This window comes from Gobio gobio (genome assembly GCF_949357685.1).
Source record: "Gobio gobio genome assembly, chromosome: 19".
Lineage (NCBI taxonomy): Eukaryota > Metazoa > Chordata > Actinopteri > Cypriniformes > Gobionidae > Gobio > Gobio gobio.
In genome coordinates this window covers 1,929,915-1,952,414 of record NC_137112.1, presented here as the reverse complement: position 1 = coordinate 1,952,414, position 22,500 = coordinate 1,929,915, and the positions used below count along the sequence as shown (strand labels likewise).

Here is a 22,500-nt window from a genome sequence, read left to right as displayed (position 1 = left end):
TGATACGGTCGTCTTGGCGACAGCATCCGTTGGCGTGGCGACCGCAGGACCCGAGGAGCCCTTCAGCACATATCTGATGCAGACACACCTTCATTACCATCAGGAATCAGACAGGGATATGACATCAGCACTGACAGCTCACCGTATGATGGCACTTCCTCCCATGAGGCCCAGAGACTTTAGAGTCGTCGTCTTCAGGGCTTCCTCACCGCTGACCTGAACACACACACACACACACACACACACACACACACACACACACACACACACACACACACACACACACACACACACACACACACACACACACACACACACACACACACACACACAGTGTTTACTACTTTCTGTTTAATTACACAATGCTATGATCCATCATCCACACACACTCCTAGGAATAAAACAGACATTTTCTTATTTTAAAATTTAACATTTTGTTTTTAGAATTTTTTACTTCATCAGATCGGTGTGAAAATTGATAAGGGTTTTTTGCCACAAAATGATTCATAAAACATATAAATATCAGTTAAACATGTGTTTACTGTCTTCACTGACAAAAATGGAAAAACGTAATCAGTCATATCTGCCACTGACATGGTGTTCAAGCTGTTGTTTCTCATTTTTTGGCATCCAGAACATCTTAAAATGCACATGTGTAGATCATGGAAATCAAAACCCTCCTAACTACCTCACATTGGGGACTTCAGTGATTATAAATCTGCCTACATTGTGTGATTAAGGAATGTACAAAATGCTCATGCACAATAAGGCATTAATATTTGCTTTATAAGTAATAATAAACAGCCAATATCCTAATATGCATACTAATCAGCTACTAGTTTATAGTGAGAATTGGACTCTAAACTAAAGTGTTACCCTTTTTGTTTCATACCCTCACTGGGGTCTGAGCCGCCCTAAAATGAGAACCCTAGAATCGCCCCTGGTGATTGGAAAAGGTGAAACGATCCTGGAAAAAACAGCCACACTTGAGTTGGAAATGAACGGGAGGCGGATTTCCTCTAGTGGAAGCGTTCGGTACTGCGCACAAACACAATCTGACTGAAAGCTCATTTTTTGAGATATCAACCTCAAATTTGGAACACAACTCGTTTAGATTTATGGCTGACACGTATCCTAACTACACGAGACGCCGTGATAAAAGCTGTCTTGATAAAGTCCCAGGAAAAAATACATTTTGTAATTTTTTACATCACTACATTATTTGGAGCATAAGAAACAAATGGTGAAAATAAATTGTGACGACTGTGAGGGGGGGAATGTTTTTATAACTCATTCCTTTGCATTATATAAAGCCTTAAAGTTCTGCATAATTAAGGGCGTGGCCACTTCGAGTGACAGGTGGATAGCCGTTTGTCTGCTGTCTGTTAGTCATCGCCTCACTTAAGCTCCGCCCACGTCCCGCCTTTTTGCCCATTTTCTGTTATCCGGGAGTGATGAGCTGACAAGATGGCGACGGCCAGCTCGACCCGACTTTAAGCTTCAAAACTGCTCTTCAGATCCTATGGGTGATGTCACGGACACTACGCCCATATTTAATTACAGTCTATGTGCAATAGGAGGGTTAAGAAGAGATGAAACACACGATTGTAAAGCCCAGTTCACAACAAGAACCATAACTATATTAGCATCCAAACCAGCGCACAATATCATTCTGTTTATTATAAGCGCTTCAGATTGTCACTGGATTCTGATTGGCTGTCAATATTTTTATTGATTCCAATGATTTAGAACAACTTTTAGAATCCATTCAGCAGATCTATGATCTATGACCTGGAGATCGACTGAATGGATTCAAAAACGGTCAAACTCAACTGTTCAACTCTAGCGGAGACGGAGAATGAGCCTGTTTTCATAAATAGTGGCGTGTTCCTTTAACTGAAGTGATTATGATTTGATGTTGAAGCGGACGTCTCACCTCGTCTCTCATGTAAACACACACCGGTGTGTGTCCAGACGCCTCCAGATCACACGTCCTGAGAGGAGAACAAACAAAAACACACACTAAGTGTCTGCTGGACGACAACACACACACATACACACACACACTGAATATACATCAGACTGAAGGTCAATTTAAGACCTTTTTATTAAAGAAATTTTAAGGTTAGTTTTGGGTTAGTTCACCCAAAAATGTAAATTGTGTCATTAATGAACTGCTGAATCGACTCACTGATTCATAACGCTCTGAACCGCTGAATCGACTCACTGATTCATACCGCTTCGAAGCTTCATGATGCCGTGTTTTGAAATCGTCATCACTATATAAGTCGTTATTTAGGGTTTTTTTGCGCACAGAAACTATTCTCGTCTTCATAAAGTTATTGTAGAGCCGCTGTAGTGAGATGGACTTTGTAACTTTAGTCTTTAGTGTCTTTTAAGGGTCTTGAGAGTGTAAAGTTGAGCCAATGGAGGCCTTTCAGAGCATCAGATTTACACTAAAATATCTTCATTTGTGTCTGAAGATGAACGGAGGTCTGACGGGTGTCCAACCACATGAGGCTCAGTCATTAATCACACAATTTACATTTTTGGGTGAACTAACCCTTTAAGCGAACATGTAAATATGATCTCTAAATGTAAATGAGTTGTATTAGTGACACTTCAATGTTTGAACACACAATTTACAACAGATCTCCATCACTTTATATTTCATTAAAAAAATTATAAAAATAGCTAACAGTTTGAGATCAGAAATCTTGTGAAAGTGATTTTACGAGCAAATACCTGCCAATGTGTTCATAAAAATCAACTTTCACACCCAATGACAGATATCTGTTCTTGTTTTAAGCACAAACTCACTTCCAGTGGTTATTGTAGTTCTATTGGTTATTGTAGTTCCAATGGTTATTGTAGTTCTAATGGTTATTTCCAATGGATATTGTAGTTCTAATGGTTATTGTAGTTCCAATGGTTATTGTAGTTCCACTGGTTACTATAGATCTAATGGTTATTTCCAATGGATATTGTAGTTCTAATGGTTATTGTAGTTCTAATGGTTTTGTAGTTCCAATGGTTTTGTAGTTCCAATGGTTATTGTGGTTCTAATGGTTATTGTAGTTCTAATGGTTTTGTAGTTCTAATGGTTTTGTAGTTCTAATGGTTATTGTGGTTCTAATGGTTATTCTAGTTCTAATGGTTATTGTAGTTCTAATGGTTATTGTAGTTCCAATGGTTTTGTAGTTCCAATGGTTTTGTAGTTCCAATGGTTATTGTAGTTCTAATGGTTATTGTAGTTCTAATGGTTATTGTAGTTCTAATGGTTTTGTAGTTCCAATGGTTACTGTAATTCTTGTTTTGTAACAAGACTTAATTTCGCCATTTTGCGTGTCATTAAATGTCTCTTGATTTAAGGAGATTTAGAGATTTGTGCTGGAAAGCAGAAATTAAACAGAATTAATTATTATTATTATTATTAATTATTAATTAATTAAATTAGGGCCTTATTTCTGTTGTATTTTTTGTTTTTATTTGTCTGGCCTCTGCTTTAATGGTCAGATTAAATGTGCCGGACTCTCGTTCGTCTTCTGAACACAAATGAAGAGATTTGTAATGAAATGAGAGATTTCTGTCTAAGCAACTTCAGAAAGTTCATCAAGAGAAACTGATCCATACGGATGGAGTGGATTATTCCAGATGTTCTGAAGAGACTCGGTGGCTTTATATGATGAAGGAAAGTCTGAGGGGTTTGAGCGACATTAGGAGAGGAAATGACCACAGGATTCTCATTAATGGGTGAACTGGCCCTTTAAGAGACGGACCTACTGTTGATTTATTCATCCGTGACTCTGCATTATACAGGAAATTACATTTTTCTTAATGATTTTTGCAACTCCACCCATCGCAGAAATCATAGAGCCCTAATTTAATGACATAATATTGAATTTAAGACTTTCTGCTTCAATCTAAGGCCTTAAATTGTGGAAGGTCTATAAGACCCGCAGAAACCCTGATTGGCCGGTTTCTCCCGACCCATATTCCCTTTCCATGCAGTTGTTTTTGGGAAAGAGGGCAGAGAGGGAATCAGTGGTTGTGTGTGAGCAGGGGGAGTGGTCTGTGGTGAAGGGGCGTGGCCTGTTGTGTGAGTGGGAGGAGCCTGTGAGAGCAGTTTAAAGAGCTTGGCAGCGGCACTGAGAGCTCATAAAACATGTTACACACGATCTGGCTGCATTTAAAAACCTCAGCAGGAGGAATGCGTTTCACTTTAATCGATACAAAGAACACACACACAAACAACCGCACAGAACGACACACACCTGGTTTGAGGAAAGTGGGTCAGTAAATCCCATAACGTCTGACCGCTGGAGAAAGAGCCCTGAAGACGAGAGCCGTCCTCCAGCTGAAGGGCGATCCGCACCTGAACCACAGCAACACACACACACACACACACACACACACATCTGATTCAGCAGCATTACTGACGAGTTAGACTACAGATAAAACTGTGGTACATTTGACCTTTGACCCCACAGACTGAACACAATGAAGCACTGCTTGCTCATTGGTTGATCTAAACTGGTATTATCTAATTGTGTTGTTAAATCTAACAGCTGATTGGTTGATTGTGATCCATTACATCCCTTTCTATCAGTTATCTGACATTATCGAGAGGAGTTTGTTCAGTTTAACTCTGAGTTCTGCTCATATTTTATTACCATTTTATAAACTATAGAGAATGAACTGAGATCAGTGTTGGGGCAACGCATTACAAATACCTTGAGTTTTGTAATCAGATTACTTTTTCAAATAAGTAACGCAAGTTTCCCAGTGTTAAGAAAACCGTAAATGCAGAGACATTGGTTATTGTGGTTCTAATGGTTATTGTAGTTCCAATAGTTATTGTAGTTCTAATGGTTATTGTAGTTCCAATGGTTATTGTAGTTCTAATGGTTATTGTAGTTCCAATGGTTATTGTAGTTCTAATGGTTATTGTAGTTCTAATGGTTATTGTAGTTCTAATGGTTATTGTAGTTCTAATGGCTATTGTAGTTCTAATGGCTTGGCTGTTGTAGTTCTAATGGTTATTGTAGTTCTAATGGTTGCTGTAGTTCTAATGGCTATTGTATTGCTAATGGTTATTATAGTTCTAATAGTTGTTCTAATGGTTATTGTAGTTCTAATGGTTGTTCTAATGGTTATTGTAGTGATAATGGTTATTGTAGTTCTAATAGTTGTTCTAATGGTTATTGTAGTTCTAAAATGTATTGTAGTTCTAATGGTTATTGTAGTTCTAATGGTTATTGTAGTTCTAATGGTTATTGTAGGTCTAATGGTATTTCTAATGGTTATTGTAGTGCTAATGTTATTGTAGTTCTAATAGTTGTTCTAATGGTTATTGTAGTTCTAATGGTTATTGTAGTTCTAAAATGTATTGTAGTTCTAATGGTTATTGTAGTTCTAATAGTTATTGTAGTTCTAATAGTTGTTCTAATGGTTATTCAAGTTCTAATGGTTATTGTAGTTCTAATGGTTATTGTAGTTCTAATAGTTGTTCTAATTGTTATTGTAGTTCCAGTGGTTATTGTAGTTCTAATGGTATTTCTAATGGTTATTGTAGTTCCAATGGTTAATGTAGTTCCAATGATTATTGTAGCTCTAATGGTTATTGTAGTTCTAATGGTTGTTCTAATGGTTATTGTAGTTCCAATGGTTATTATAGTTCTAATGGTTGTTCTAATGGTTATTGTAGTTCTAATGGTTATTGTAGTTCTAGAGTGGGCTTGTCCCCCTCAATGTCAATTAGAGGTCGACCGATAGTGGATTTTACCGATACGATAACTAGGTCGGACCGCACTTGCCGATAACCGATTGATCGACCAATAGTTTTTAAAATGGATACTGGATAAAAAAACATAAGTAAAACAGTGCTGAACTTTATAACAAGATGAAGAAATTAATTACTTTATAATGATTTGGCAACAGTACTGTAGTGTTCTGTAGTACGAGAGCTGTGTAATGACAGCACACCGAAAAAACTATCGGTGTGGATTTTTGCAGATAACCGATTTAATCAGCTATCGGTGCCGATTAATCGCCAAAACCGATTAATCGGTTGACCTCTAATGTCAATGGTGGTTACGGCCCTGCATGAACTAGCAGCATAAAGCAGCTCCACATTAAGACAGATTTACTAGTGAATCATGAGCTTTAATCTGAGCTAATAAATCACGTTTATAATCAATATGTTTCAGAAAAACGATATATTGTAAATAGTGATAGACCGATATATCGGCCGGCCGATATTTGCGATTTTTACGTGTATCAGCATCGGCCGATACAAGGCTGTTGCATTGGCCGATATATTTTTCCCTGCATTATTTACAGACAGGCGTCCACAGGGCAGCTCTCACCGTCTTCAAACTGTCTCGCTCTCCCTTGCGCATATTAATCAAAATCAATTGAGAATTGACACGATGGTAAAAGGTGGAAAGACTGAAGTTTCACGTGGAGCATTGGGAGATTTTTTCCTGAATTACCGCTGGTGTTGCTCTACAAGAGATTAAGTTAAGCACCTACACTCTAAAAAATGCTTTTGGTTTGAAAATGGACTAACCCAGCAATTGGGTTGTTTTAAGCAAACATTTAACCCAACCGCTGGGTCAAAACAACCCAATTGCTGGGTTAGTCCATATTCAACCCAACTTGGGTCATTTTTAACCCAGCATTTTTTAGAGTGTAACCATTAAATGACTAGGTTGTAAATAGTTTTAAATGAAGTATAGTACAGTCAGTGTGCACTTTATTATGCTGCTTGCTTGTTGATACTGTGTGCAATAGTGTAATTATTTTATTTATGCTTAAATATTTATTTTCAGAATTTATTTTCACCACTGAACTTCTTGTTCTACCTCACCTGTTTTTACTATTTGTTAAATATAGTTTTTTTAAGTTCAATAAATGTTCCTTTTTTAAATTGTAAATTTTAAATTGTTATCATCCTGATCATTGTGTCATTTTTATGATGTAAATTGAGGGAGCAAAAGCAGTATCGGCTCCAAATATCGGCTCAAGAAAATCGGCAGCCCGTATCGCTCATCGGCTAAGGCTGATGAAAAAAAATCGGTAGCGCCACTAAAAAATCCATATCGGTCGATCCTTAATTGTAACGCATTACTTTTCAAAGTAACTTTCCCCAACACTGGCCGTGATAATGTGAGAACATGTTGAGTTAATGGTTTGGTTGACTGTAGCTCCATGAAAAGACAACAGAGAAATCTGGTTGAGCTGATGCAAACACTCTTAAAACTCTTGATCGCATTTCAAAGACGTGTGGAAAACAACAACCCTGAAGTCTCCAGAGCCAGAATCATTTCAGGAAAGCCTCCAGTGGGAGATAAAGCCTGAGGGGCAGAGGTATGTGAGCCGGGCAGCACATCAAGGCACGCGCTTGTGTACGGCCTCAACCGCAAACACACACTTGGACACGCCGAGCATTCCTCCTCCCTCCACATGCCTGAAGTGTGAGCGGCCGTTAAACGCTGGCGGGAAGAGCAGGACGCCGGTTTACCCATCATGCTTTACGACCGAGCCGCTCATTAAATCACCCGCGCCTTGATCTTCCAATTCAACGTTCATTTTCCCTTTCATCCGGCCGTCCGGCTACAAACACACAAACATTCGCCGTAATAAACACATTCCCGTAAAACAGCAGATGGGATCGGAGCTCGCGTGCTTCAGACGTGACACAGAACTGATGATGTCATCGATCCGGAACGCTGATGTCATAACTCAATCACAGAAGGAAACATCACACGAGCTGTTTATGCTTTTACACACTCACTGTACACAATACGAGCGAGTCATGCTAATGTTTCTTCAGTATGTGAGTGAGGATGCCGTGCAGATGTGCTCCGGACACACGGATGTTTACTGACCGCCGATCACACGGATGTGACGAACACAGCATGATTACAGCGGAGTGGAAGTGGTGAGAGGCTGTTATAAACTATTACATAACTGCATTTTAAACAAATCAGATGTCTGTTCTAACAAAAATAACTGCAAACAATTACAACTTTCACCAACATTTGTTCCAAACTAACCACCACCGAGTGACAGATCCACAGAGTGACTGATCCACCGAGTGACTGATCCACCGAGTGAATGATCCACCGAGTGACTGATCCACCGAGTGACTGATCCACCAAGTGACAGATCCACCGAGTGACAGATCCACCCAGTGACAGATCCACCCATTGACTGATCCACCGAGTGACTGATCCACCGAGTGACAGATCCACCGAGTGACAGATCCACAGAGTGACTGATCCACCCAGTGACAGATCCACCCAGTGACTGATCCACCGAGTGACTGATCCACAGAGTGACAGATCCACCGAGTGACAGATCCACAGAGTGACTGATCCACCCAGTGACAGATCCACCGAGTGACAGATCCACCGAGTGACAGATCCACAGAGTGACAGATCCACCGAGTGACAGATCCACAGAGTGACAGATCCACCGAGTGACAGATCCACCGAGTGACAGATCCACCCAGTGACAGATCCACCGAGTGACAGATCCACAGAGTGACTGATCCACACAGTGACTGATCCACAGTGGCTGATCCACCCAGTGACAGATCCACCCAGTGACTGATCCACAGAGTGACTGATCCACCGAGTGACTGATGCACAGAGTGACAGATCCACAGAGTGACAGATCCACAGAGTGACTGATCCACCGAGTGACTGATCCACCGAGTGACAGATCCACCCAGTGACAGATCCACCCAGTGACTGATCCACAGAGTGACTGATCCACCCAGTGACTGATCCACCGAGTGACTGATCCACCGAGTGACTGATCCACCGAGTGACTGATCCACAGAGTGACTGATCCACAGAGTGACTGATCCACAGAGTGACTGATCCACAGAGTGACAGATCCACAGAGTGACTGATCCACCCAGTGACTGATCCACCCAGTGACTGATCCACCCAGTGACTGATCCACCCAGTGACTGATCCACCCAGTGACTGATCCACAGAGTGACTGATCCACAGAGTGACTGATCCACCCAGTGACAGATCCACAGAGTGACAGATCCACCCAGTGACTGATCCACAGAGTGACTGATCCACAGAGTGACTGATCCACCGAGTGACTGATCCACAGAGTGACTGATCCACCGAGTGACTGATCCACAGAGTGACTGATCCACAGAGTGACTGATCCACAGAGTGACTGATCCACAGAGTGACTGATCCACCGAGTGACTGATCCACCCGGTGACTGATCCACCCGGTGACAGATCCACCCAGTGACAGATCCACCCAGTGACAGATCCACAGAGTGACTGATCCACAGAGTGACTGATCCACAGAGTGACTGATCCACAGAGTGACAGATCCACAGAGTGACTGATCCACAGAGTGACAGATCCACAGAGTGACTGATCCACAGAGTGACAGATCCACCGAGTGACAGATCCACCGAGTGACTGATCCACAGAGTGACTGATCCACAGAGTGACAGATCCACAGAGTGACTGATCCACAGAGTGACAGATCCACCGAGTGACTGATCCACCGAGTGACAGATCCACCGAGTGACAGATCCACAGAGTGACTGATCCACAGAGTGACAGATCCACCGAGTGACAGATCCACAGAGTGACTGATCCACAGAGTGACAGATCCACCGAGTGACAGATCCACCGAGTGACTGATCCACAGAGTGACTGATCCACAGAGTGACTGATCCACAGAGTGACTGATCCACCGAGTGACAGATCCACAGAGTGACTGATCCACAGAGTGACTGATCCACAGAGTGACTGATCCACCGAGTGACAGATCCACCGAGTGACTGATCCACCGAGTGACAGATCCACCGAGTGACTGATCCACCCAGTGACAGATCCACCCAGTGACTGATCCACAGAGTGACTGATCCACAGAGTGACTGATCCACAGAGTGACTGATCCACAGAGTGACTGATCCACAGAGTGACTGATCCACAGAGTGACTGATCCACAGAGTGACTGATCCACAGAGTGACAGATCCACAGAGTGACAGATCCACAGAGTGACAGATCCACAGAGTGACTGATCCACCGAGTGACTGATCCACCGAGTGACTGATCCACAGAGTGACTGATCCACAGAGTGACAGATCCACAGAGTGACTGATCCACCCAGTGACTGATCCACAGAGTGACTGATCCACAGAGTGACTGATCCACCGAGTGACTGATCCACAGAGTGACTGATCCACAGAGTGACTGATCCACAGAGTGACTGATCCACAGAGTGACAGATCCACAGAGTGACTGATCCACCCAGTGACTGATCCACAGAGTGACTGATCCACCCAGTGACTGATCCACAGAGTGACTGATCCACAGAGTGACTGATCCACAGAGTGACAGATCCACCGAGTGACTGATCCACAGAGTGACTGATCCACCGAGTGACTGATCCACAGAGTGACAGATCCACAGAGTGACAGATCCACAGAGTGACAGATCCACCGAGTGACTGATCCACAGAGTGACTGATCCACCGAGTGACAGATCCACCGAGTGACTGATCCACCCAGTGACAGATCCACCGAGTGACTGATCCACAGAGTGACAGATCCACAGAGTGACTGATCCACAGAGTGACTGATCCACAGAGTGACTGATCCACAGAGTGACTGATCCACAGAGTGACAGATCCACAGAGTGACTGATCCACAGAGTGACAGATCCACCGAGTGACTGATCCACCGAGTGACAGATCCACCGAGTGACAGATCCACAGAGTGACTGATCCACAGAGTGACAGATCCACAGAGTGACAGATCCACAGAGTGACAGATCCACCGAGTGACTGATCCACCGAGTGACAGATCCACAGAGTGACTGATCCACAGAGTGACTGATCCACAGAGTGACTGATCCACAGAGTGACAGATCCACAGAGTGACTGATCCACCGAGTGACAGATCCACCGAGTGACAGATCCACAGAGTGACTGATCCACAGAGTGACTGATCCACAGAGTGACTGATCCACAGAGTGACAGATCCACAGAGTGACTGATCCACCGAGTGACAGATCCACCGAGTGACTGATCCACCGAGTGACTGATCCACCGAGTGACTGATCCACCGAGTGACTGATCCACAGAGTGACAGATCCACAGAGTGACTGATCCACAGAGTGACAGATCCACCCAGTGACAGATCCACAGAGTGACTGATCCACAGAGTGACAGATCCACCCAGTGACAGATCCACAGAGTGACTGATCCACCGAGTGACTGATCCACAGAGTGACAGATCCACCGAGTGACTGATCCACAGAGTGACTGATCCACAGAGTGACTGATCCACAGAGTGACTGATCCACAGAGTGACAGATCCACAGAGTGACTGATCCACCGAGTGACTGATCCACCGAGTGACAGATCCACAGAGTGACAGATCCACCCAGTGACAGATCCACAGAGTGACTGATCCACCGAGTGACTGATCCACAGAGTGACAGATCCACAGAGTGACTGATCCACAGAGTGACAGATCCACAGAGTGACAGATCCACCCAGTGACAGATCCACAGAGTGACAGATCCACAGAGTGACTGATCCACCGAGTGACTGATCCACAGAGTGACAGATCCACAGAGTGACTGATCCACCGAGTGACTGATCCACAGAGTGACAGATCCACCCAGTGACAGATCCACAGAGTGACTGATCCACCGAGTGACTGATCCACAGAGTGACAGATCCACAGAGTGACTGATCCACCGAGTGACAGATCCACCGAGTGACAGATCCACAGAGTGACAGATCCACCCAGTGACAGATCCACAGAGTGACAGATCCACAGAGTGACAGATCCACAGAGTGACAGATCCACCCAGTGACAGATCCACAGAGTGACTGATCCACAGAGTGACAGATCCACCCAGTGACAGATCCACAGAGTGACTGATCCACCGAGTGACTGATCCACAGAGTGACAGATCCACCGAGTGACTGATCCACAGAGTGACTGATCCACAGAGTGACTGATCCACAGAGTGACAGATCCACAGAGTGACTGATCCACCGAGTGACTGATCCACCGAGTGACAGATCCACAGAGTGACAGATCCACCCAGTGACAGATCCACAGAGTGACTGATCCACCGAGTGACTGATCCACAGAGTGACAGATCCACAGAGTGACTGATCCACAGAGTGACAGATCCACAGAGTGACAGATCCACCCAGTGACAGATCCACAGAGTGACAGATCCACAGAGTGACTGATCCACCGAGTGACTGATCCACAGAGTGACAGATCCACAGAGTGACTGATCCACCGAGTGACTGATCCACAGAGTGACAGATCCACCCAGTGACAGATCCACAGAGTGACTGATCCACCGAGTGACTGATCCACAGAGTGACAGATCCACAGAGTGACTGATCCACCGAGTGACAGATCCACCGAGTGACAGATCCACAGAGTGACAGATCCACCCAGTGACAGATCCACAGAGTGACAGATCCACAGAGTGACAGATCCACAGAGTGACTGATCCACAGAGTGACTGATCCACAGAGTGACTGATCCACAGAGTGACAGATCCACCGAGTGACTGATCCACAGAGTGACTGATCCACAGAGTGACTGATCCACAGAGTGACTGATCCACAGAGTGACTGATCCACAGAGTGACAGATCCACCGAGTGACTGATCCACAGAGTGACTGATCCACCGAGTGACAGATCCACAGAGTGACAGATCCACCCAGTGACAGATCCACAGAGTGACTGATCCACAGAGTGACTGATCCACAGAGTGACTGATCCACAGAGTGACTGATCCACAGAGTGACTGATCCACAGAGTGACTGATCCACCGAGTGACAGATCCACCGAGTGACAGATCCACAGAGTGACAGATCCACCCAGTGACAGATCCACAGAGTGACTGATCCACAGAGTGACTGATCCACAGAGTGACTGATCCACAGAGTGACTGATCCACAGAGTGACAGATCCACCGAGTGACTGATCCACAGAGTGACTGATCCACAGAGTGACTGATCCACAGAGTGACAGATCCACCGAGTGACAGATCCACCGAGTGACTGATTATGTATTATGTTGAATACAAACAAAAAATTGTCCAGAGCAAAATTTGAAATGTATAATAAAAAAAATCTATATATTGATCAAAATGTAATCAAATTTATTTGTAAAGCACTTATAGAAACTGTAGTTGACCAAAAGTTCTGTAAACAGAGTGCAAAAATGTCAAACAAGTAGGCACACAATGAATAAGAGTACATAGAAGTAAAAACAGATCAACAAATGCTGCTCACGCTTTTGTAAAAAAAATTTGTAATATTGCATTACTATTTTGGTATGAAAATCCCCCGCCAGTGTGGCGGATAGCCTTTTGAATTTAGTCGCCAAACGGAAAATCTACCCGCATTTGGCGCATTGGCGTGTGTTAATTTCGGACCCTGCAGGCGTGTGTTGACCAATAACACACACCTCTAAAGAATAAGAGGTTCACAGGAAAATTAATCTTAAGATCCCAGACTCACACACGTCCACCCTACACTACTGAGCTTCACTCATGGCCACACTCAACACCTGATGGTACACACACCGCTCCCTCGGCTCCCGCCGGCTGCCGCGAACACACCACCACCTCCAGCTTGGCATTATTGGGCAGACTGGCAAACCGCCACTGCAGAGTCAGATCTAGAACACTCCTCTGAAACCTGCAGATCAAGAGACAGATCAGACAGAGCCGTCAGAGACACACACACACACACACACACACACACACACACACACTCACACTCTCTCTCAAACACACACTCTCTCTCACACACTCTCTCTCTCTCACACACACACACACACACTCACATACTCTCACACACACTCACACACACACACACACACACTCACACTCTCTCTCAAACACACACTCACTCACACACACACTCACACTCTCTCTCAAACACACACTCACTCACACACACTCACACACACCCTCACACACACCCTCACCCTCTCACACACACCATCACTCTCACTCACACACTCTCTCTCTCTCTCTCTCTCTCTCTCTCTCTCTCTCTAACAGACACACTAACCCTCTCACACACACCCTCACTCACACACACACTCTCTCTCATACACACCCTCACACACACCCTCACTCTCACTCTCTCACTCTCTCTCTCTCTCACACACACACACACACACACACACTCTCTCTCTCTCTCTCTCTCTCTCTCTCTCTCTCTCTCTCTCACACATACACACACACTGTAACGGTGGCAGGTCAAAAAAAATTAAATATAATATCTACTTTAACTTATACACAGTTCGGGCGCCAGACAAGCTTACTCTTGTCGAAATATAAATGTTATCTGTTGCTTTTTTACCCCCGGAAGGTCTCTATTAGCCACCGATTACAAACATAAATCAGTCTCAAACAAATATCTCATATTCATGGTTATATTTTTTCCAAACTAACACGAAAGCAAAAATAATCCAGAAGTTCAGTTTCATGTTATGAAATGTTTCTATATTTTCAAAAGAATGAATGTAGAAAAGTCACAAAAAAAGAAAAGAAAAAGTGAATAAATAATTTGGACAATTAATTAAACCCCAATAAGGGTCACATGATTCCCTCGACAAGAGGTGGAAACAGTAATAAGGAAAAGTATATATATGTAGAGATCACCTTGGTTTAAATTAAAAGAAAAAAACACTCATTTGTTCAACACAATGAAAACAATAATTACAATGAAAACAAAAATAAATAAGTAAATAAATAGATAAATAAAATAAAAAATAACAGTCAAAATTGATGCAAGTATCGCTTAGAATACTCCTGGCAGATTCAACACCTTCAACCGTTCAGTCTCTCAATGCGAGCAAATTAAATAACAAAAGGAAATTCAACCAATCAGGTCTTTACAAAATTACAAAAATGTTTACACATTAAATCAACCCAAACACCTGGAGTTAAACAAAAGTCTTTGTCTTTGGTGTGATGTGATGAATGGGCGTGCTTGAAAGTTCAGGTATGTTTGCGTGTTGGTGTAGTTCGTGTGTTTGTGTGTGTGCGTGAAGAGCGCTGAGCTCGGGCCGGTAATGGCAGGAAGGAAACTGTTTTTTTGTCTGTGGGAGTCTATTACGCTAAGGGAGTTTAAACAGGGAGTTCGTTCACCTGAGCAGCTCACTCGCTCTCGTCAGCCACAAAGACGTCGTCACTCTGCAACCAGCAGCCGTGAGTGCATGCCGCACTACAGAGATCGCTATGGAAACTCGCGTCCGCTTCAGCGACCCGACTGGCCCAAACAGCAGTGATGCGTTCAGTCTCACCAACTAGGCGGTTTCCTCAGGTATGCGGGTTTTCTCCCTCTCTCTTTCCTTCTCTCTCTCCTCTTTCTTTTTTTTTTTTCCTCCCGTTCCTCCTGTAACTCCTCCTTATATACACACACATTTCCTATTTCCGGTTAATTTATTTCCCTCCTCCATCCGGCCACACAGCAAAAAAAAACTCCTTTTTTTTCGTACTGCCACACTCTCCCCCTCTGGAGAAAACAACCCATGGTTGTAAGACAAAAAGTGAGAAGTGGGAATTAAAAACCTAAGAAATCTTCATCCTCACTAGCGGATTCTTGGAAAATTTCCAGGATTCGTTGCCTCTCTTGGATTTCCAACTCCTCTGATGTGGGGTAACATGGTTTCAAATTAGTCACATGCACAGTGCGAACATCTTCCCCTGTGGACTCCAATGCCACTTGATAATTCAACGGACCCTGCTGCTTTATTATACGGTAAGGACCCTTCCATTTTGGAGCAAGTTTTGCACTGAAGTAATGTTGTGCACTGGACTGGGGAAAATTCTTTAACCATATTCGGTCCTTTTCTTTAAAGAACACCTCCCGTCTGTTTTTATTGTAATTCCTAAGCTGTCTTTTTTTGGCTTTTTTGCAGCACTCCTTTGCCTTTACTTGAAGTTGGACAAGATTATTGACAACATCATAGGAAGGTAGATCGGGAGAGAGATTCCTACCGTGCAACAGTTTGTCCATTGGTCCTTGCAATTTTCTCCCCAAGTGGAGTTCTGCGGGACTCATGCCAATGGACTCCTGGACAGCTGAATTGACTGCAAATCGTAGCTCAGGTAAGTATTGATCCCATTTCTTATGGTTATCATCTACGTAAGCAGCAATCATATACTTGAGGGTCCTGTTTACTCTCTCTGTCATATTAGTTTGTGGGTGGTATGCAGTGGTGAGTTTTTGTGAGACACTCCACTTACCACACAACTCCTTAAATACAGCAGAAAGGAACTGGGAACCTCTATCAGATAAGATAAAGTCCGGAACACCCCATCGTGTCAGAATCTCTCTCCTGAAAATCGTCGCAACGGTTTGTGCATTGGCCTTCCTCATGGGAAACAGCTCCACCCAGCGGGTAAAGTAGTCCACAAAGACAAGAAGGTACTCATTCTGTTGGGTACTGCGGGGCATTGGTCCCATAATGTCTACCCCTAACATTTCGTTGGGATGTGAGGTGCTGATTTGTTGTATTTTTCCTGCAGGTTTACGATTTTCGCTTTTTAGAGTTTGGCACTTCACACACCTTTTGACGTAATTCTTAACGTCCGCCCACATCCCCGGCCAAAAAGCCACCTCATGCAGCCTCTGGTAGGTTTTGTAAATACCCATATGACCACTTAATGGGTTTGCATGATAGTGTTTCAAGACTGTCGAAATCAGACTGTTGGGCATATATATCCGATAATGACAGTGGCCACTCTTCAACTGTGTTGTGTGGTACAGTTTATCTTCCATTACCTTATATTGATCTTTCAGATGATCGCCATGTCCTGCCATTGTTTGGAATATTCTGATGACATCAGGGTCTTTGTGTTGTTCCTCCCATATGGCAGCGGCAGAGATTGGAAGGTCTGACTCCTCAGTTCGACTGGTATACACGCTACATCCGGGTGGGGTGTGGATCCGGGACAGAGCATCAGGGGCTACATTCAGCCTACCTTTCCGGTATTCAACTACAAAATCAAACTTCTGCAGTCGAAGAACCCATCTGATAAGTCGGCTGGTGGTTTTTGTAGAGCTCATTACCCACTGCAGGGCTGAGTGATCGGTCACCACAGTGAATAGTTTGGGCTCTAAATAATGCTGCCACCTTTCTAGAGCCCACACAACAGCAAGACATTCCTTCTCTGTCGCTGAGTAATTAGTTTCTGCTTTGTTTAGGGTCCTACTTGCATATGCAATCACCTGCTCTGAGCCCTGGTCCCTGCGCTGCGTCAGCACCGCACCCAGTCCGGTGTCGCTGGCGTCGGTATACACAATAAATGGACGTTCAAGGTCGGGATGTCCGAGGATGGGAGGTGAGGTAAGGCATGCTTTTAGCAGTTCAAAAGCCTGTTGACATTGGGGTGACCACTTAAATGCATGACCCTTTTTTTTCAAGGCATTAATGGGCTCTGCGATCTGTGAGAAATTTGCCACAAACCGGTGGTACCACCCGGAGAGTCCAAGGAAGCGTTGAACCTCTTTGATATTACGAGGTACAGGGTATGCACGGATGGCTTCCACCTTACTCGGGTCTGTGGAGATACCATGAATATTCACCACATGCCCAAGAAAAGTCAACTCCTGAAGACAAAACCTGCTCTTCTTTAGGTTTACAGTCAACCCAGCTGTCCGCAATCGATGGAGAATTGTCTGGAGATCGAGGAAGTGCTGGTCCATGCTTGGTGAGTACACTATAATATCGTCAATATAGACAAAGCAGATGTTACCTCGCAATTCTCTCAACACTGTCTCCATCAATCTTTGAAAGGTCGCTGGGGCATTTTTTAACCCAAAGGGCATGACTCTAAACTGATATAACCCTGATGGAGTGATGAAGGCCGTCATGGGCTTGCTATCTGGGTCCATTGTTACCTGCCAGTAGCCACTGTTAAGGTCGATGGTCGAAAAGATGGACGCACCAGAGAGGGATTCAAGAATCTCAGTGATGTTCGGGAGAGGGTATGCATCACTCTCAGTTATAGCATTAACCTTCCGGTAATCAACACAGAATCTCATTTTACCATCTTTTTTGGGAACTAGAACCACAGGTGAAGCCCAGGCTGAGTGAGATGGTTCCACGATACCAGCCTGTAGCATCTCCTCCAGCTGCTCTCTCACAACAGCTTGCTTGGAAGGACTCATGCGATACGGTCGCTGTTTAATGGGCACTGGATGGGTGATATAGAGGTGGTGTTGGAGAACATCGGTCCGTCCTGGACGAAGGGTACACACCTCGGAGTTGGACTCTAAGATTTGCCGTAGTTGGTGTTTTCCGTCCGGTGGCAGGTGAGCACCATTTACAGCCAGGTCAATTAACTCTTGATCATCCAAGTTGTCAAATGGGCATGATAGCAATGGGGGTGTGGGTGGAGGAATGGAACTAAGCAGGGAGAGGCTTTGCTTAACGCTCTTGTGATGATGTCTCTTTTCCAGGTGTGGTAGTTTCACTGCAGGGATACTGGCCTGACCTGGTTGAAAAGGATAGTCTTCATTAGGGGCAGACTTGAATGAATATTTCCTGTCTGTCACGTTAATCTGCAGACCACTAGAGAATATAAAGTTCAAACCTAAGATCACTGCATAAGCAAGGGCTTTGGAGGTGAGGACAGCCACCCACACTGAGTAAGTCTTATCATGGATAATAATGGGCAAATTTATCCAGCCTAGTGGAACTTCTGCCACACCATTAGCTAAATAAAGTGGTCCAAGAGTCCAAGGGTGAAGTTTGACTTGTGGGTTAAGTTCTGACAAAAGGTTTTCATGGAGGAGGGTGTAACTTGCGCCCGTATCCAGTATAGCCTTCCCTCTCCAAGTGCCAATACTAATGGGTATTACTAATTGTTGTGGTACCGCAGATGGCTGATTTGGGGTATTGAAACCTGTGGTGGTACTCTCTTCCATGGTCATAGATGGCCAGGGTGTAGCTACTGCAGACACCGCATTGCTGGAAAGGGTAGCTGGCTGACGAGGCGGACCCCCAGACTTCAAAGGTTGGAAGGAATGCTTGTTATTGTTGGCACGATACTGTCCAGATGGCTGGTTAGGAGAAGCAGACGTAAAATGTGGGCAGTTTCCAGGTGAGTGGTAACCTTTACACCTCCAACACTGTACTTGAGGCTTCTCCACGGTTTGACTAGAAATTGGTCTTTGTGGCATTGTAGGTGGTTTTATGGCCTTACGTCCCTCATATTGGATTTGCTGCGCATAATCTTTTTCCAGCTGGTGACCCAGCTTCACTAGATCTTCGACCGTGCTTACTCTGCTGCGTAGCTGGCTGGCAAGATAGGGCTTGATATTTCTAAGGATCAATTTTACCATGTCACTCTCTGTTAGGGCAGGCTTCCACCTTTTGCAGAGAGCCCTGTACGAGAATGCAAAATCCCTGATGGACTCCTTCTCACCTTGGGTCCTATTTCTGACCCGATCTGCCAGCTCATCTTCATAATCCTCCGAGAGGAAAGCTGAGAGGAAGGCGGATTCGAAGTCACTCCATGTTGTTATAGAGGATCTGGCAACTTCCCACCAGTCACGGGCAGTTCCATACAGGACAGTTCGGAAAGTGGCCAGCAGGTCTGTATCAACCAAGGGATGTAGTGCTAGAAAATCTTGACAACGGGCCAGATATAGCAACGGATCTGGGTCGTCGGATGGCCTTCCAAAGGTGGGAAACGTTAATTTCAGGTGGTCACTTCTTACCCCTGTAGCAGCGGATGGAGGTGCGAGTGCAGGTACAGGTGCAGGCCCTGAGGGTGAGGGAGGAAGGGAAGGGAGCGAAGTAGAATCAGGAGGGGATGGTAGTCTCTCCTTAAGTAGATCCACCATCTTCTTTTCTTGAGTTTTACATCGATCAGTCATCTCAGTCTCAAACTTCCTTAAGTTGGTACAAAGAATAGCAGTTTGACTGTTGCATTGCTGTATTTCTGTGGTCAGCTGATCATGGCTTTTTTGAAAGTGTTGTTGCATGGTTTTTAGGTCTTGTTGAACTTCCAGCTGGAGCTGATCCACCATGAAGCGTACCTCAGATACCACAGTAGATTCTACTTTTTGAAGTTCACCTGATATCATGAGTTTTATGGCTTTAGTTAACTGATCAGCCTCAGACTCATCCTGTTTTCCACTCGTGGCCATTAGGGTGAGAACTTGCTGCTGGTTGTCCCTCACTTTGGTAGAGAGGTTATTAATTTGGTCACTGTGCTGAGAAGAAGCTGCTTTCAGCCCCTGGGTAAGTTCACCGACTGCTTTTGTTTGAGTTTTTACAAAATCCAGAAGTGTATCCCAATTACCTTGAACCCTTGAAGTAAGTTGGTGCATTTCTCTTCCAGGAGTTGGGAGTACACCGGGCAAATCCTGCTGGGTCACAGAGAAAGAAGAAGAAAGGTCAGGTGATGTGCATAGCTGCATGGGGCCTGGCCCCTCTTCCCAGGAAAGAGTTTGTACTGGAGTGCTAAACTGGACATGTGATTCAGGATAGCTGGTTCTAGAAGGCACTTGGGTGTATGGAACACGTGGTAAAGGATGACCAGGGGTAACCTGAGGATGTGTGACAGTTGGCCATGTAGGGGTTGCAACGTCTGGAGGAGCTTCAATATCCACATAAGTGGACATAGGGGATGGTGTAGTGGTCATATCTGCAATTACAATGAACTGTGTACAATGTTATGTCAAATGGAAGGTGTATGTGTGTCAGGAAACAATCAGAACATGCATAAAACAACAATATGACAATGTTGTAACAGTGTTCAATAAACAAGTCTAACCCACATACATAAATTTGACTTCTTTTTTTTTTTTTTTTTTTTTAAGTATTTAAACACCAAGTCCCACTTCAATTGTCCTCATTAATGGTTACCTCTCCTTAAATACAGGCTTTTCCTCCCACAGTTCAAAGAACACAGGTTACCAAATACACTTTTCCCCAAAAGGTAACAAAATTGTCAATCACAGTTTGTAGAGGGTGTTTCACAAATTTTTCCCCACAGTTCAAGTCTTCATCAAAACAAAATTCGATATATTGTTTTCTTTTTTCCAAAAAAAATTCAAGTCCCTATTCGGGCGCCACTTCTGTAACGGTGGCAGGTCAAAAAAAATTAAATATAATATCTACTTTAACTTATACACAGTTCGGGCGCCAGACAAGCTTACTCTTGTCGAAATATAAATGTTATCTGTTGCTTTTTTACCCCCGGAAGGTCTCTATTAGCCACCGATTACAAACATAAATCAGTCTCAAACAAATATCTCATATTCATGGTTATATTTTTTCCAAACTAACACGAAAGCAAAAATAATCCAGAAGTTCAGTTTCATGTTATGAAATGTTTCTATATTTTCAAAAGAATGAATGTAGAAAAGTCACAAAAAAAGAAAAGAAAAAGTGAATAAATAATTTGGACAATTAATTAAACCCCAATAAGGGTCACATGATTCCCTCGACAAGAGGTGGAAACAGTAATAAGGAAAAGTATATATATGTAGAGATCACCTTGGTTTAAATTAAAAGAAAAAAACACTCATTTGTTCAACACAATGAAAACAATAATTACAATGAAAACAAAAATAAATAAGTAAATAAATAGATAAATAAAATAAAAAATAACAGTCAAAATTGATGCAAGTATCGCTTAGAATACTCCTGGCAGATTCAACACCTTCAACCGTTCAGTCTCTCAATGCGAGCAAATTAAATAACAAAAGGAAATTCAACCAATCAGGTCTTTACAAAATTACAAAAATGTTTACACATTAAATCAACCCAAACACCTGGAGTTAAACAAAAGTCTTTGTCTTTGGTGTGATGTGATGAATGGGCGTGCTTGAAAGTTCAGGTATGTTTGCGTGTTGGTGTAGTTCGTGTGTTTGTGTGTGTGCGTGAAGAGCGCTGAGCTCGGGCCGGTAATGGCAGGAAGGAAACTGTTTTTTTGTCTGTGGGAGTCTATTACGCTAAGGGAGTTTAAACAGGGAGTTCGTTCACCTGAGCAGCTCACTCGCTCTCGTCAGCCACAAAGACGTCGTCACTCTGCAACCAGCAGCCGTGAGTGCATGCCGCACTACAGAGATCGCTATGGAAACTCGCGTCCGCTTCAGCGACCCGACTGGCCCAAACAGCAGTGATGCGTTCAGTCTCACCAACTAGGCGGTTTCCTCAGGTATGCGGGTTTTCTCCCTCTCTCTTTCCTTCTCTCTCTCCTCTTTCTTTTTTTTTTTTCCTCCCGTTCCTCCTGTAACTCCTCCTTATATACACACACATTTCCTATTTCCGGTTAATTTATTTCCCTCCTCCATCCGGCCACACAGCAAAAAAAAACTCCTTTTTTTTCGTACTGCCACAACACACTCTCCCTCCCTCTCTCTCTCACACACACACACACACACACACACACACACACTCTCTCTCTCTCTCTCTCTCTCTCTCTC

The 22,500-nt window shown here is 43.9% G+C and overlaps 1 protein-coding gene across 1 annotated transcript in view; it reads right to left on the bottom strand.

Moving 5' to 3' along the window:
• The window catches only part of aspscr1 (ASPSCR1 tether for SLC2A4, UBX domain containing), a 39,006-nt gene that overhangs the window by 15,370 nt on the left and 1,136 nt on the right, over positions 1 to 22,500 (bottom strand). Inside the window, exons 3-7 of the mRNA XM_079845198.1 lie at positions 13,623 to 13,737; positions 4,275 to 4,375; positions 1,937 to 1,994; positions 143 to 216; positions 1 to 73 (exon numbers count right to left, since the gene is read on the bottom strand). The exon at positions 1 to 73 is cut by the window's left edge and continues 372 nt beyond it. Coding sequence (XP_079701324.1) covers positions 1 to 73; positions 143 to 216; positions 1,937 to 1,994; positions 4,275 to 4,375; positions 13,623 to 13,737 — 421 coding nt within the window. The remainder of the gene's footprint in view (positions 74 to 142; positions 217 to 1,936; positions 1,995 to 4,274; positions 4,376 to 13,622; positions 13,738 to 22,500) is intronic.